General features: G+C 46.0%; 1 protein-coding gene across 2 annotated transcripts in view; it reads left to right on the forward strand.

The window, feature by feature from the left end:
• LOC119063678 (urea transporter 1) overlaps positions 1–14,611 on the forward strand; it is a 40,423-nt gene extending 25,812 nt beyond the window's left edge. For both annotated transcript variants that reach the window (XM_053664136.1, XM_037165125.2), the window contains exons 3-9: positions 761–950; positions 5,812–5,940; positions 8,120–8,312; positions 9,641–9,788; positions 9,983–10,117; positions 11,174–11,223; positions 13,057–14,611. In XM_053664136.1, the coding sequence (XP_053520111.1) occupies positions 761–950; positions 5,812–5,940; positions 8,120–8,312; positions 9,641–9,788; positions 9,983–10,117; positions 11,174–11,223; positions 13,057–13,230 (1,019 nt within the window). In that variant the 3' untranslated portion in view covers positions 13,231–14,611. The remainder of the gene's footprint in view (positions 1–760; positions 951–5,811; positions 5,941–8,119; positions 8,313–9,640; positions 9,789–9,982; positions 10,118–11,173; positions 11,224–13,056) is intronic.
• The last annotated feature ends 356 nt before the right edge of the window (positions 14,612–14,967 follow it).

The raw sequence follows: 14,967 nt of genomic DNA on the forward strand, positions 1-14,967 counted from the left end.
GAACTTGCTCTATACCAGGGTTCTTTTGCTTTGCACCCCTTTCTGGTTCTTCTACTCATATTTTTAGTTATATTCACCTATTTTCTATCTCTTTCCATGTTTTAATTTTTCATCTCCAAAACTGCAAGCCTCTTCAAACATTTTTTTTATAGAGATAGTGGTCAGGGCTAGGGTCCCGCTCACATCAGAGGAAGGCAACTGGCTCCCCTTTATAGTTTCAGTATTTAACGTCTGAAATCTTACTATGGGTAATTTATTCCTTTGGCTTCAAAGTGTGCATCGATAAGCAAGATAAGTAAGTGCATTTGATGCTTTCTGGGGCTGAAGCTCCAGTAGGGGCAGTGTGGGTTGAGCATAAAGAAACTGGATGCGCCCTGGCTGGTGTCGCTCAGTGGATTAAGCGAGAGCCTACCAACCAAAGCACTGAGGGTCCGATTCCCAGTCAGGGTACATGCCTGGGTTGCAGGCCTGGTCCGCAGAATGGAGTGCAACCACACATGGATGCTTCTCTCCCTCTCTCTCTCCTTCCCTTCTCCTCTCTCTAAAAATAAATAAAGTATTTTAATTTAAAAAAAAAAAAAAAGAAACTGGATGCTTTTAAGGATCTGGGTTTCACTAAAGGGGAAAGCGTTCAAAGCATACCAGAAATGGAATTTGTGTTCATCAGAGGAGACTTTGATGATTCTGCTCAAGAGAGCCCTAACCTTGGGAAGAGGACACCCAGCTGCTTTCTCAGCCCTGCCCATCTCGTCTTTTCCAGACAAACCCCTGGTGCTCCAGGTCTTCGACTGGGTTCTTCGGGGCCTGTCCCAAGTGGTGCTCATCAGCAACCCCATCAGTGGAATCCTGATTCTGGTCGGACTCCTGGTACAGAACCCCTGGTGGGCTCTCACTGGCTTTGTGGGAACAGTGGTCTCCACCCTGACAGCACTGGGCCTCAGTCAGGACAGGTAGGTGCACCCATCTGAGCTGTTTTTCTCACTTCTGAGGACACAGGAGCCAACCTGTGACTTTGGGAAGCCCTAGTAAAGCCCCACCCTTCCAAGGAGAAACAACTTTTATTCCACAGAACTCCTTCTATTCGCTTTTACTGAAAGGTCAGGGTATCATTTATTCATGGTACCTGAATAAATAGCAGTCTGAACAATGCCAAATTCTCATAGCTGTACATGGCAACCAGAAATGGGCTACAAGTAGATCCCAGGGAGAGATTCTAAAGGAACCTTCTTCAATAATTGATCAATTATTTATCATCAGCATTTCATTTTGTTTGGGCAAAAATGTATGAGTTCATGAAAAGTCTTATTGGCTTGACAATCCCCTTTCTACCTTGCTCCTCTGACTTGTTCAGGAAATCCATTCTGCTCAGCTTTTAGAGAGAGAAAGAACCGCAAATTCCAAGTTAGCAAGCTCTGACTTAAGTAGTGTTAGGTTATCTTCTAAACTCTGTGCTAGGTTAGAGACAGCATCTACCTTCTAAATAGATGTCAAGTGGCCAAAATGCTTTATGGTATTTTAAAAAGTAATAAGTATAAGGAAATTGTCCAGTTTGAAAATATATTGATACGTGGTACCCCTTCTTTGATGAGCTTAGTCTCATTTCACAGTAAAACTACTGAATTAAGTGTGACTGAAGTGTTAACGGAAGTGATAAGCTGACTCACACCTGGTGCATAGAACACTCCTGACTAACCAGTTCTTTCAGAGATGCTGCTGATCTTCCAGGTGTTCAAGGTCAATGCAAAATCCCCCGTGGATTGTCAGTCTACAAGTAAGCTCTTGTAACTCTTACTGGGAATTGTCTGAGATGCTTGGGTGGAGTCAGCAAATGCTCCACTTCTGCACCAGATCGAAGGAGGCTGATTTGTCCTCTGTAGAGGCTGACTGGAGTCTTAGGCTAAGCCGTGTTCCAGTGCGTCCCAAGAAATCGTTTCTCCACATGGGAGGTGGTGTTCAGGACTGGGCCACATCAAATATTCCTTCATTGCTTTGTTCCAGTGAAAGCTGACCCATTTTTTTTTTTTGAGTCAAGTATATTTTAGAAGATCAGCCATAGTCACATATGCTAGTTCATAAAACTCTTTTCCTTGGTCCTAGAAGGACCTCATTAAGACAGCAATCCTCTGTTTTAAGTAAAAGCACATCTTGTTGTTGCTTTAACCACGGTGCACCACACCTTGTAGACATTGCCACTAAATTTGTTGACCAAACTCAAGCATTACATTGGAAAGTCAGCAGTTGAGAGTATGTCTTTGCATAATGCTCTCCATTGTCATCATGTTCAGTCTCAATTTCTGCAGGGCATTATCACTTCCCAAGTTCAACCGATACAAATTGCATCACCTCCCCCATGGCCTGCAGGGTTATTAAAGACAGACAAAGGGCTTTTGAACAGGGAGTCCTTCCTCTAACGCTGTCACTCAGAGTGACACCATCTTGCTGGTGCCTCCTGCTCCACTTGAAAATAAGCTGAGAAGGCGCTCTCATGCCATCCTCTGCCACGGGCTACATCACCCGTCCGTCAGGCCCTACATTTGTCCTTACCCACTTCCTTCCTGATCACACCTGCGGCCCCATTCAACCTTGAATGCTGGGCCCTTCATGGTGCCAGAGGTTGCCAGTAGCTTCTATTTCCCAATTATGACATGGGAATCATTTTGACCAGGAATAGAAACTACCCATAAGACAGCTTTTAGAAGTGAGGTTAGCAAGCACCCATCAGTAGATAAGTGGATTAAAAAAGCCATGGTGCATTCACACCATAGAACGCGCTCGGCAGTGGAAGAGAAGGAAACCTTCCCTTTTGCGGAGGCACGAGTGGGCCTGAAGAGTAGTGAGCTGGGTGGGCTGGGTCAGTCAGAGGGGGACAGGTACCACGTGATTTCACTTATATATGGAGTCTAATGAAGAGAATAAACTAACAAACAAAATAGAAAGATTCTTAGCTGTCGGAGGGGAAGGGAGATGGGACTAGGTGAAAAAGGTGAAGGAATTAAGAAAAAAAAAAACCGTCACAGCCAGACAACAGTATGATCATTACCAAAGGGAGATGGGGGTGGGGGGAGGCAGGAGAGGATGAGGTGGGGACAAGTGGTGAGGGAAAGAGACGTGACTTGGGCTGGTAAACATACAATACACAGATGATGTATTATAGACTTGTACACCTGAAATCTATATAATTTTATTAACCGATGTCACCTAATAAATTCAATTAAGTATAATATTCTCTTAGAATCCAGCTATGGGGCCAGACCAGACTCTCAACATAAGAAATGTCCAGACCTGTAAGAATTTTTAGGAGGTGTGTGTGTGTGTGTGAGCCAAACTGACAGTTGCTGGGAAGCAAGATCTCAAGAGATTGAGAAAATCTGCAGAAAATGGCAGTTTTACCACTTTTTTTTTATTCATCAGAATCAAAGGGGAAGACATAAAGGGGTTACATGAAATCCTTTGGTGATGGATCAGGAAGTCAGGAGAAAGCAAAGTGGGTAAACCTCTGGGACGGGATAAAAAGTGAGATGGACAGACACTTCTGCTAGGTGGGTGCAGGGTAATTAACAGTTAATGATGTGATGATGACAACAATGAGGGGACTGCGGTCTCTGCTTGGTGTGGCGTTTGTGCCCTGAGAGCTCTGGAAAAGGGAAGTTACCTGACGTTCCAGGGTATGTTGTCCTAGATGCAGAAAGACAATAGGCTCAGACAAGGTAAAGATCAGCCTTCGTCCAGGAGGGTACCAGCCTAGGACATGACTACACATCGTGGCTCACTTTTAATTTCAGACCATCCCCTGTGGTTACTTCAGGTCTGTGTTTGTAAGGCCGCCATGCAGGCCTCCCCTGAGCTTGGCAGGTTTAGCATGTGGCCCCTTTTTCATCTACAGGACAATAACACAACAGGCAACCACTGGGCCGAATAATATCACGACAGGCAGCTCCCTGGCTGAATTATATTGCAACAGGAAGCTACTACTGCAACAGACAGCTACCCAGCTGGGCACTATCACAACAGGCAGCTACTACCACCAGAGACAACATCCTAGCTGGGTAATACTGCAACAGGCAGCTACTACCGGGTACTCGCACGAGAGGCGGCTGCTATCGCACAAGGCGGCTACCTGGCCAGGCGCTGTCATGAGAAACAGCAACTGTCAGGAGAGGCAGCCATTACCACAACAGGCAGCCAGTATCACAGGAAGCAACCATTATCACAAGAGACAGGCACTGTCTCGGCAGACAGACACTATGGCGACAGAAGGCCACTATGACAACAGAAAGACACTATCTCGAGAAGCAACCACTATCACAAGACACAGCCACTATCATGACAGGCAGCCAGTATCATGAGAGGAAGACACTGTTGGGAGAGGTGGCCAGTATTGCAAGAGTCAGCCAGTATCACAAGAGGCAGCCAGAATCATGAGAGGTAGCCACTATCTTGAACAGCAGCTACTGTCACGAGAGGTTGTCTCTATCATGACAGGAGGGCACTATCACGACAGGCAGACACTATCGCAAGAAGTGGTTTCCATCACGACAGGCAGTTACTATATTGAAAGGCAGTTACAAACACAGGAGGCATTCAATATCGTGAGAGGCAACCCCTATCAGGAGAGGAAGATGCTATCACAACACACAGCCACTCTCACGAGACAAAGACACCATCGCGATGGGCAGCTAGAATCTCGAGAGGCAGCCACGATTGGGAGAGGCAGCCACAGTTGTGAGAGGGCACCCCCAGGACAAGCGGTCACTATGGCGAGAGGAAGGCACCATCACCAGGCAGCCACTACCACGACAGGCCTCTGTTGTTGCGAGAGGCAGCCACTGTCGCGACAGGCACCTAGTACCTCAAGAGTTAGCTTCTATTGCAACAGAAAGACATTATCGAAACAGGCAGCTGCTATTGAGACAGGCAGCCACTATTGCCAGAGGCAGCCACTATCATAAGAGGAAGACATTATCATGAGAGGCAGCCACTCTCTCAAGGGACAGCTGTCCAGCCAGGAGCAATCATGAGAAGCAGCTGCTATCACAAGAGGCAGCTACAAGGGCCGAACTGTGTCACAACAGACATCTACACAGCCTTTCCCATAACAGCTAATGATAGTAAAGGGAAAATACAATATGGTTTCCAATGGGGGTGGGGGGCAGGAAGTGAGGTTAAATGCTGAGAAGCAAAAAGGGACTCGAGAAAGAATAAGGTGCTAAATATGCACCAAATTAAGTGGAGTACTTTGCCATGCAAAAGAACGTAATTGTTTTTCTTTGCAATAACTTGGAAATGTATATTTAGAGACAACAAAATGGAAGCACAGGAAGATGAAACATATGCTCAGTTGGAAGTTAATACTCATAAGATCAAAGACACTATGAAAGTGAATTTATATTTCAAGAACCTTACATCTCTCACCAAGAAAATCAGACTTCAGGAACAGTTTCATCCAAAAGCTTTTTCCAAGTCAGAGGCTCTTAATGATTTAAAAGAAATAGTAACGTCCAGAAGGAAAGGCTGAAAGGAAACAGCCGGTTGCCTTGCCGGTTTCTCCTTGTCCCCTCGATGCTGGAGAGGCCTCTGTCTTCAGCCGTGATGCCTCTGCACAGGGTTTCTCTGTGGGCACATTTGCATTTTTCTGCATATATTTTATTTTTCCATGTTTTTGTTAGTATTGGGCTTCTGTAGACTTTAAAATAAATTTCTAAAGATCTCATTTTCTAATGTGAATATGATCTGGGATTTACAAGTGTCGTTCACATGCAAGTCCAGCCAATGTCCACCTGGGAAATGCCCCTGCTGTGTCTGTTCCCGCAGGTCAGCCATCGCGGCAGGACTGCACGGCTATAACGCCACCCTCGTGGGAATAGTCATGGCTATCTTTTCAGACAAGGGAGACTATTTCTGGTGGCTGTTATTCCCTGTATGTGCTTTGTCCATGACTTGGTAAGTTGTACCTGGTCTTCAAAATGCTTTTTAAAAAAATTTGTGGTCGGGGGCTGGAGGGAGGGGCAGTTCCTTCTTAATGGGTACAGGTTTCAGTTTTGCAAGACGAACAATGTTCTGCAAAGGGGTAGTGGTGCCGATTGTACAGCAGCGAGAATGTGCTTAGTGCTGCTGAACTGCAGACTTTCTAATGGTTAACTGGCAATTGTCAGGTTATGTATAGAATACAACTTGAGATATAATGTTTTTATTTTTATTTTTTTCAAACTGTAAGAGATGTGTTTACTTAGAAAGTCACAGAGGTGGGAGACATAACTGGTAGAAGGAAGGGGCTCAGGAAACAAGTTATAGAGGCAAAAGAGGGTCTTTGGACCCCGGGAGGGGAGAAGGCGATGCTAATGTGCTTGGGGAAGGGAAGGGGAACAGCATGAGCGTGCACCCGGGAGGGAGAGGGAGACATTTTTTTAAATTTAGATTTGGTTTATGTCTACTGGAAAAAGGAAACATTAAAATACACCGATGCGCCTGACCCTTCATAGCACCTCCCCAAGGTTCTGATGTAATTGGTCTTGGTTGGGGTTCTTACCTGGGCCCTGGGAGGTTTTGTTTGTTTCTTTGTTTTAAACACTTATCCAAGGACATTTTTCATTACTTTCTTAGAAAGAGGGGGAGGGGGAGAGAAAGAAACATCAAGGTGAGAGAGAATTAGTTGGATGCTTCTCACAGGATCCCCACCCAGGGGTTGAACTTGCAACCTAGGTGTGTGCCCTGACCAGGAATCAAACCTGCAAACTTTTGGCGTACAGGACAGTGCTCCAGCCAAATGAGCCTCACTGGCCAGGGCCTGGGCGTTGAGGGTTTTAAAGACCCCCAGAGTGTCCTAAATAAAGTACAACCAAAGCTAAGAACCTTTCACTATGTCGGTGGTCCTCAAACCCGCACTGTCTCAGAATCACCCGCAGGGCTGGTTGAGAAGGACTGCGGCTTTCCTCCCTGGAGTTTCCGATTCGGTTCATCTTGGATGGAGCCTGAGAATTTGCATTTCTGGCAAGAGCCTGGACCTTGCTGATACAGCCACTCCAGGGACCCCACTTTAAGAACCTCTGTGCCTCTATGAATTCCCCTTAAAAAAAGTCCTTACTGAGGAGCGATGTCAGCATCATGGCAGTGAGAAAAGATTTCTTTACTGAATTCAATTCTTTTTTTTAAACTTGAATTCGTCAAACTAGTTACTATGTTGATAATATTTAAAATCCTGTTTCAGAAACAGGATTTTCTTTCTTAGTACTGTATTTAGAATATAAAACACTAATATCCACACAAATGAAAAGTAAAGCCCACCATGGACAGTGTTTGCAGGAAAGCCACCCCCTCTGGCTGCAACCGCAGGTACCTGGGTAGAACCTGCCAGCAGAGCCAACCTGCTTCAGGAGGTAACTTCCGGCCCATTCAGAAGAACAGGTTCAAGGGCAGGAGTCAGTGCCTGGGAATGCTTACCACACCACCTCCCAAAACCCATGAGTCTGGAGTTCTGATCTTAAAATGATGGCCGTTTGATTAAGTGAGTGGACAAAAGGGTCCCAGAGACCCACAAATCCAACACTCCAGTGTACAGACAGGGAAGCTGAGGAGCAGTGCCTTGCCCAAGGTCACACAGCTCATCAGCTGTGCAAGGACTTAAAACACTGCCCCCTGAGTTTAGAACCTTCTTCATCCAGCCCACACCACCTGCAATTATCCCTTAGATAATTGTTTATCCTTTTCAAAAAGACAGATACTAAAGTCTTGTGCAGATGATAGACAAGTTCAAGATTGCAGTTACCTCTGGTGGGGAGGGGATGGCTTTAACTGTGCAGGTATTTTTATTTCATATGCCTTAAATACTAGAAAAATATTTTTGAAACCTAGATATATAGCTCACTGTGAGCAACACCAAGTATAAGGTTTCAAAAGCCAAATAAACTGACTTGATTTTTTGACTTTATGTAAGAATGAGTCTATGATAGGATTTATCCCTGGTGTGTTCGAATTTTGTTTGTTTGTTTCTGTGAAAACGTGTCCGACACAGCACTTTAGGGACACATTCACAATGGAACGAAGGCCTTCTGTAGCGCCGAGATTCAGTGTGCCGACATGGCTGTCACACGCATGTTTTTCCATTCTGTTCTGTTGTTTTTAGTCCACTTTTCTCAAGTGGGTTGAACTCCGTGTTCACCAAATGGGAACTGCCTGTCCTCACCCTGCCCTTCAACATGGCGATAACCCTGTACCTTTCAGCCACGGGACATTACAATCCGTTCTTCCCAACCACCTTGATCACACCTGAAAACTCAGTTCCCAATGTCACCTGGTCTGAACTCAGTGCCCTGCAGGTAAGATACACTATTTCTTCACACACCCCCCACCTCCGGAAGACATCCGGTGCCCTCCCTATGGTCATTCGCGGGCATCAGTGCCTTCTAGAGACTCACCGCTAGGGGGGGCCTTGCTGTCCTCTTTGTACCAGCTAACGCATTTGTTCTGCTCCAAAGCTCTGGGCTCTAAGGGATTTTTTTAAAGTGACTGTTTGGTCGAAGCTAACTTTTCCCCTCTGTACCTAAGATCTGTAGTGCTAATTCCAGAGTATAGCTCCATTGGAAACCAGATGCTCTGTGCAGACTTGGTCCTTGTTTGGGCGGATGTGATGGGGGCCGGCCATTGATGGGGAGGGACCTCCAGCCTGGAGCTAAGTCCTCCCTAACCTGCCTCCTCCAATCAAAAGAACTGACTTCTTAGTGTTATATCCACCAGAGAACCTCTCTGTTCTGCTTTTCTTATGGTCAGTCTCACAGAATAAGTACAATAATTCAGGGTCCTCAAGCTTTGGTAGGAATCAGAATCATTGTTTCTTAAATACCAATATATGTACCATGATAGAGGCCCTTAATCATACTCTCTGAAGATGGGGCCTGGAAACCTGTATTAACAAGCTCCCCAATACTTGTAACGTGGGCCAGAGTCTGAGAACCATTGTCATAGGCTGTATATACTATGTATCTCTTTACAGACTCGCCATTTACAGAGAACACCATTTTTAAATACCCAGTTAACCCAAATCAAGTTCCAGCTCTTCCTGGTGGTGTTTATTTAATAAGTCTCTCTAAAGTTTCCTGATTATTAAAAACAAGAGAGCACTTGAAATCAGAAGAAAACCAATGAAACCTTAGCTTTTCTCATGTGCAAAAGATCAGCTTTGCCACTACCAGGTTATGAAACAGCTTTTACTGTCCTCTGTGCTGAGCAATCAAAATATGTGAGAGGCTCAAGTCATCTTCTCTTTAGCTTCTTGCCCAGACAATAAATGGGGGCTTTTGGAAATAACTCAGAAGGAAAATCAAAATTTTATTATAACTCCTCATGAAAATGACATTATAAAACAGTATTCATTGATCAATTTCAAACTGCATTGTTCGATACAGGTGTACCTTGAGTATAAGGCCAAAAAATGACAAAGATTTTTCTGTAAAGAGAAAGAGAATTTTTAAGAGAATTTTCTGGCCAAAAAATGACAAAAATTTTTCTGTAAAGAGAAAGAGAATAACACTGATCTCAAAAGATGAGATACACTAAATCTAAAATTACTTTCTATGTGTTTGTGGGTGTCTGATGGGTTTCTGTCCAGTTGTCTTAACGACTTTGTTTCCTAAATTATTTTTTGCAGCTATTGAAATCCCTGCCTGTGAGTATTGGCCAGATATATGGTTGTGACAATCTGTGGACAGGGCTCATTTTCCTAGGCGCCATCCTGCTTTCCTCCCCGCTCATGTGCCTGCACGCTGCAGTGGGATCGCTGGTGGGGACAGCAGCAGGTAAGTGGGCGCCTAGAGCACCTCCAGCGCCCGTGCGTTGTGTCAGCCATCCCCATACTCCGGAATGTTCTGGAGGTCTCTGCCTCCAAGGGACCAATGGGAGTTTTCCGCTGCTTCCGCCGCACCAGGCCCCTTCCAGAGCATCCTGCCTTTCCTCCATGCTCAACTCTGACTCCTCCTGTCTTATCCAACAGCACTCAGTCTTTCGGCTCCATTTAAGGACATCTACTTTGGACTCTGGGGTTACAACAGCTCTCTGGCCTGCATTGCAATTGGAGGAATGTTCATGGCACTCACCTGGCAAACCCACCTCCTGGCTCTTGCCTGTGGTGAGTATCTCGTGCATCTGGGGGGAGGGTTGCTCGTGACTGTGGGATCAGAATCCAGGACAAACAGCAGACAAGGACTGCATGTCTAGTTTGGGACCCATGCTGTCTTAAGTGTGTGACCAGGGCAAGTGACACCCCCTGTCTGGGAATATTCAGGTCGGTTCTGCCTAGCTCGGTGGCTATTGAGACAGGAGAACCCGTTGAGTCCTACTACCCATTTTACAATGTGTGTATGTTGGAGGATAGAAACTCAACTTGTCCTGTGTTCTTCACACTGATCATTTGAAGAAAATAAATGGAAATAAGCTAAATACAGGGCCATGTCCCCTGGTGAATCAGGTAGAATTTTACACCCAGGCCCTTTGAGAATCATATCAATCCAGCCCTTCTCAGGCTTGAGGGTGTGTCAGAATTACCTGGAAGGTGTGTTAAAATGCAGACTTCTAGGCCCACTCTCACACCCGAATTCATTGTTAGAGGTGGAGGAAGTAGTTAGCATTTTTTTTTCAAAGATTTTTAGAGACAGGGGAAGGAAGAGAGAAAGAGTGAGCATTTTTTTTTTCAAAGATTTTTAGAGACAGGGGAAGGAAGAGAGAAAGAGTGAAACATCAGTGTGTGGCTGCCCCTCACTACCCAGGAACCTGGCCTGCAACCCAGGCATGTGCCCGGATTGGGAATCAAATCAGGGACCCTTTTGTCCACAAACGAGCAGGCACTCAATCCACTGAGCTACACCCTCGGGGGCAGGAGTTTGCATTTCTAACCAGGAGTGTGGGGTGGGGCGTTGCTGGGAGAGGGGCCCATATTTGTGAACTGCTATATTAACCCTTTCTGACCCCTGCTTTCTAGCCAGACTCAGCCAGTGGCCACCAAGCACCTAAGTGGTGGAGTCTGGATTTGAACCCAAAGCTGCTGACTCTAAACCCACACTTGTAACCAGGGTACTGGGCCAGCTGTCAAAACGGGAATATTTACATTCCAGGTCATTTATACCAGAAGACAGTCTTTACGTAATGAAATGAAACCACCAAGAATTGTTCTGTCTTTTTTTTGTAGCCCTGTTCACTGCCTACCTCAAAAGCAGCATGTCAAACCTGATGAGCGTGGTGAGTTTGCTTTAACCGCACTTTGTCTGCAGCAGGATCGGTCAGTTTTCAGTGCTGACGGAGCCCTCCTGAGGTCCACACAGGTGGTGTCCCTGGCGGGAGCCGTGACCATGACAGCCACCACTTCCCCTTTTCTCGCACCTGCTTGTCCTCACTCACCTTCCAGCATCACAGTACCTTTTAGTCCAAACTGCGATCACCAAGCTTGTTGAGAATATCATTGCTTGCTTGAAAGAAACTTAGGTTGTATAACGTATTATCAAACTTGCACTCTGAGTATCAGGAAGTTAACTTTAGAGTATTTTTTTACTTAAACACAAAGCCAGAACTATGTAGTAGTTGAGAAAGCAGGAAAGGGGGGGAAAAGATAATTGACCAAAACCCATTTTTTAAAGATTTTATTTATCTATTTTTAGAGAGAGGGGAAGGGAGGGAGAAAGAGAGAGAAACATCAGTGTGTGGTTGTCCCTCGTGCACCCCCTACTGGGGACCTGGCCTGCAACACAGGCATGTGCCCTGACTGTGAGTCGCACTGACGACCCTTTGGTTCACAGGCCGGCACCCAACCCACTGAGCCATACCAGCCAGGGCCCATTTTTTTAAATCAAGCCAATAGTTTACACACCCTTTGTGTTTTTAAAATCCCCCATCGGTCATCAATAGGACTTGTTTAGACCCATGTCCTGGCCGAATTAATTAATAGGCAAAATCATTGCCCATTAAGTGTACCCTGCCACCCTTTCCCAGCACTCTCCAGCCCTTTGACCTCCCCCCCATACTAGGAGGAACCTCGTATGACTCACTCTAGGACCCCCACCTCCCAGGGCCCTGGACTTTCTCTCTTCACCCACCATGCAGGGACAGAATCAGTTCCTGGTAGCTCCGTCCATGTGGATGTGGTCATGGCCGCCAGTGGGTCAAGACAGCGTCTGGTCCTCTCAGCAGTGGCACAGAGTGTTTACCTGGGAGAGTTCTCTGGAGACACGGTATCCTTCTGGCGGAAAGTTGAAGCACCATAACAGGCACGGCAGGCAGTATATTAGAGCATTGTGGGGCCCCTTGCGTCCCAACAAAGGGTCACAGACATCAGTCCATGGACCACAGTGGACAGGCTGCACAGCAGGGTGAGCTAGGGAGATTTTCAAAAATACAGATTCTTCGGCGCTGTTCCTTGGCAATTCTGATAGGTGCTTGGGCACCTGTGTTTTTTAACCCTGTCTCCAGAGAACCAATTCTGACTTGCAGTCAGGTTTGGGCACCACCACACCCCCCGGGTCCTTGCAGAGGGCCAGACCTCATCAAGCACATGGTACATGCGCAGAACTGCATGATCATCTGCATAGCACAGAAGAAAGATGTACCCTCAAGTTGCTTAGAGCCTGTTTGCGAGAGAGAGTGAAAAGCAGTAAAGCGAGTGAAGTCCAAGACCTAGTTTGATGAAAGTTGGGGGGGAGAGGTCACTGTGGGCTGAACGAGTCCAAGAAGGTTTTGTGAGTGTGATGAGTGGTCGGGAGCCACTGGTGATTTGCTAAGTGTCACCTCTGTGTGCCAAGTATCATCTTCGCACACTGGTGTAAGAAACCTGAATGTGTGGGAGGAAAGGAAGATGCACAAGATAGAACTATAATGGACCACCTTAAAGAACGGGTGATGACATCCCCACTGCTGAATGCCCTGAGATCTCAGACTCAGCCTCCCTGGGCAGCAGCAGGGTCCAGAGCAATGGCTCACCTCCTGGACAGGCTGAGGACAGAGTGGCAGGGGACACTGTGGGGATTAGCTTTCTGACAGGATCTCAGAGAGCAAGTGGCTTGTCTCTCTCTCTCTCCCCAGATCGGAGTGCCCTGTTGTACCTGGCCCTTCTGCTTGGCCACGCTGCTGTTCCTCTTGCTGAACACAAAAACCCCCAACATGTACAAGATTCCCCTCAGTGAAGTCACTTATCCTGAAGAAAACCGCATCTTCTACCTACAAGCCAAGAAAAGGATGGTCGAAAGCCCTCTGTGAGCGCAACCTGCCCCCCAGCCATGGTCACGCGTCATTTCTGACTAACGGCCCAGGTGACCTCCAGGGCCCCAGCAAACCATTGTTTTCCACTAGTAACCGCTTTCCCACTAGCCCACCGGTGATCTGTTCGTCCGCTCATTTCGTAGTTTTTTTTAGATTTCAGGAACATCCAGAAACATGTGAGAGACACATCCATGTGCTCTTTCTATGGAATTTGAAACCCTTATGGGGTGTAGGCACAAAGACCAGAATGTATTTATAAAGCTAAAATGCTCCAGCAGAAAGAGGAAGTGAGATGGGAGCTAATTATTGATACTTATTGATATGTGTGATGTTCAGTTGGCTAGATGATGTTAACAGTATTAAAATTTAAGCTCTGTAAGCCAACTAAAGCCTTAAGTGAATGGAATTCATGGTCACAAAATCGAAGTCAACCCAGAATTCTCAGATAAGCAGCCTGGCTTGTGAAAATCAACACGAGCTCCACGTTCTGGCTGCGGGCACCGTGGCAGAGGTGTGGCTGATGGCTGAGCCCGCCCCCAGGCCCCACAGGACCATGGCCTTGGCCTTGCAGCTGTGCTGTGTGGCACTTACAGAAGATAAGCTTGGGTGATTTCAAGCTGACAGCAGCAGTAGGGAGAAAGGGCTTTTGTCAGTCAAAATTATTCTGTATTATTACTTTTCTTGGAGATTGCAAGGGTTTTTTAGGTAGAGTTAATTTATTTATTATCTTTTTCTTGTGAGAATGTCCCCTGCAGTATGTATCAGTCCAGGATTTCAGAGCATGCAAGAAGTGAAACTGTGAAATCTTAAAGGTTTGTTCCTCCTTGGTTTGCAATGCTCAGTGCAAAAATATGCAGTTTGCTGGATCGATAAACATGAAAAGGGAAGTAAACTTACAAATAGTTTAGGGAGAAGGTCACTTCTTCCTTCTCTCAGGAAAACAAACACACTTGGTTCCCATTTAAAAACCCTGTGACCAGAGCCTTTTGAAACCACGACCTGGCAGCAGTCACATATATTCCTGTGGAAAAATTAAAATTTCAGTGTTTCAACTGAAATCCCTCTGGTTAGGGAATTTGTGAAGTAAGATTTGGGGGAGGGAGCGAGAAACACAAGCACGACCAAGGATGACCAGGAATAAAGGGCCCAGAGAAGGGCCCTTCTCTGTCTCCAAGTCCATCTTCAGAACAGAGCCCCACCCAGGGTGCTAATTACACACCTTCGCCCTGTGTGCTCACACAGACTTGTAAATAAGAACAGTTTAAAGCCTTGCACATTGTCTAATTTAAATGGTATTGGTTTTCCCAAGCTATTTTTTTCACTAAGCATTAGCCTAAAATTAAGTATTTTATGAGCTTTCTTAAAGAGCCCTTGTAGTTTTCCCTGTTGTTTATATAACAAATTTCTATGTAAGAATACAAATAAATTATACTCACAGCTTTTTGTGTACGTCTTATTTAAAAGTCGCGTGTGTTAACAATCCATGTGTAAGTATATATTGGTTACGTCTCAAGCTACTAGAACCCTGTTTCTTACTTGTACTTGGTAGTGGCATCAGAGTTGTATCTGAGCAAAACCTGCTCAATTTCGTATTTGTGGGCCCATCCCCTGGGATGTCCTCTCAACTGGCCTGACCCTGCACACTCAAGGACGAGAACGGGTCACTGAGGACAGGTACAGATGTTCAGGGTGCCGCCGCCGCCCTTAGAGAGGAGTGTGATGAGAGCCAGCCGC

Source organism: Artibeus jamaicensis, unplaced genomic scaffold (genome assembly GCF_021234435.1).
Source record: "Artibeus jamaicensis isolate MK-2021 breed Jamaican fruit bat unplaced genomic scaffold, CSHL_Jam_final contig_354, whole genome shotgun sequence".
Classification (NCBI taxonomy): domain Eukaryota; kingdom Metazoa; phylum Chordata; class Mammalia; order Chiroptera; family Phyllostomidae; genus Artibeus; species Artibeus jamaicensis.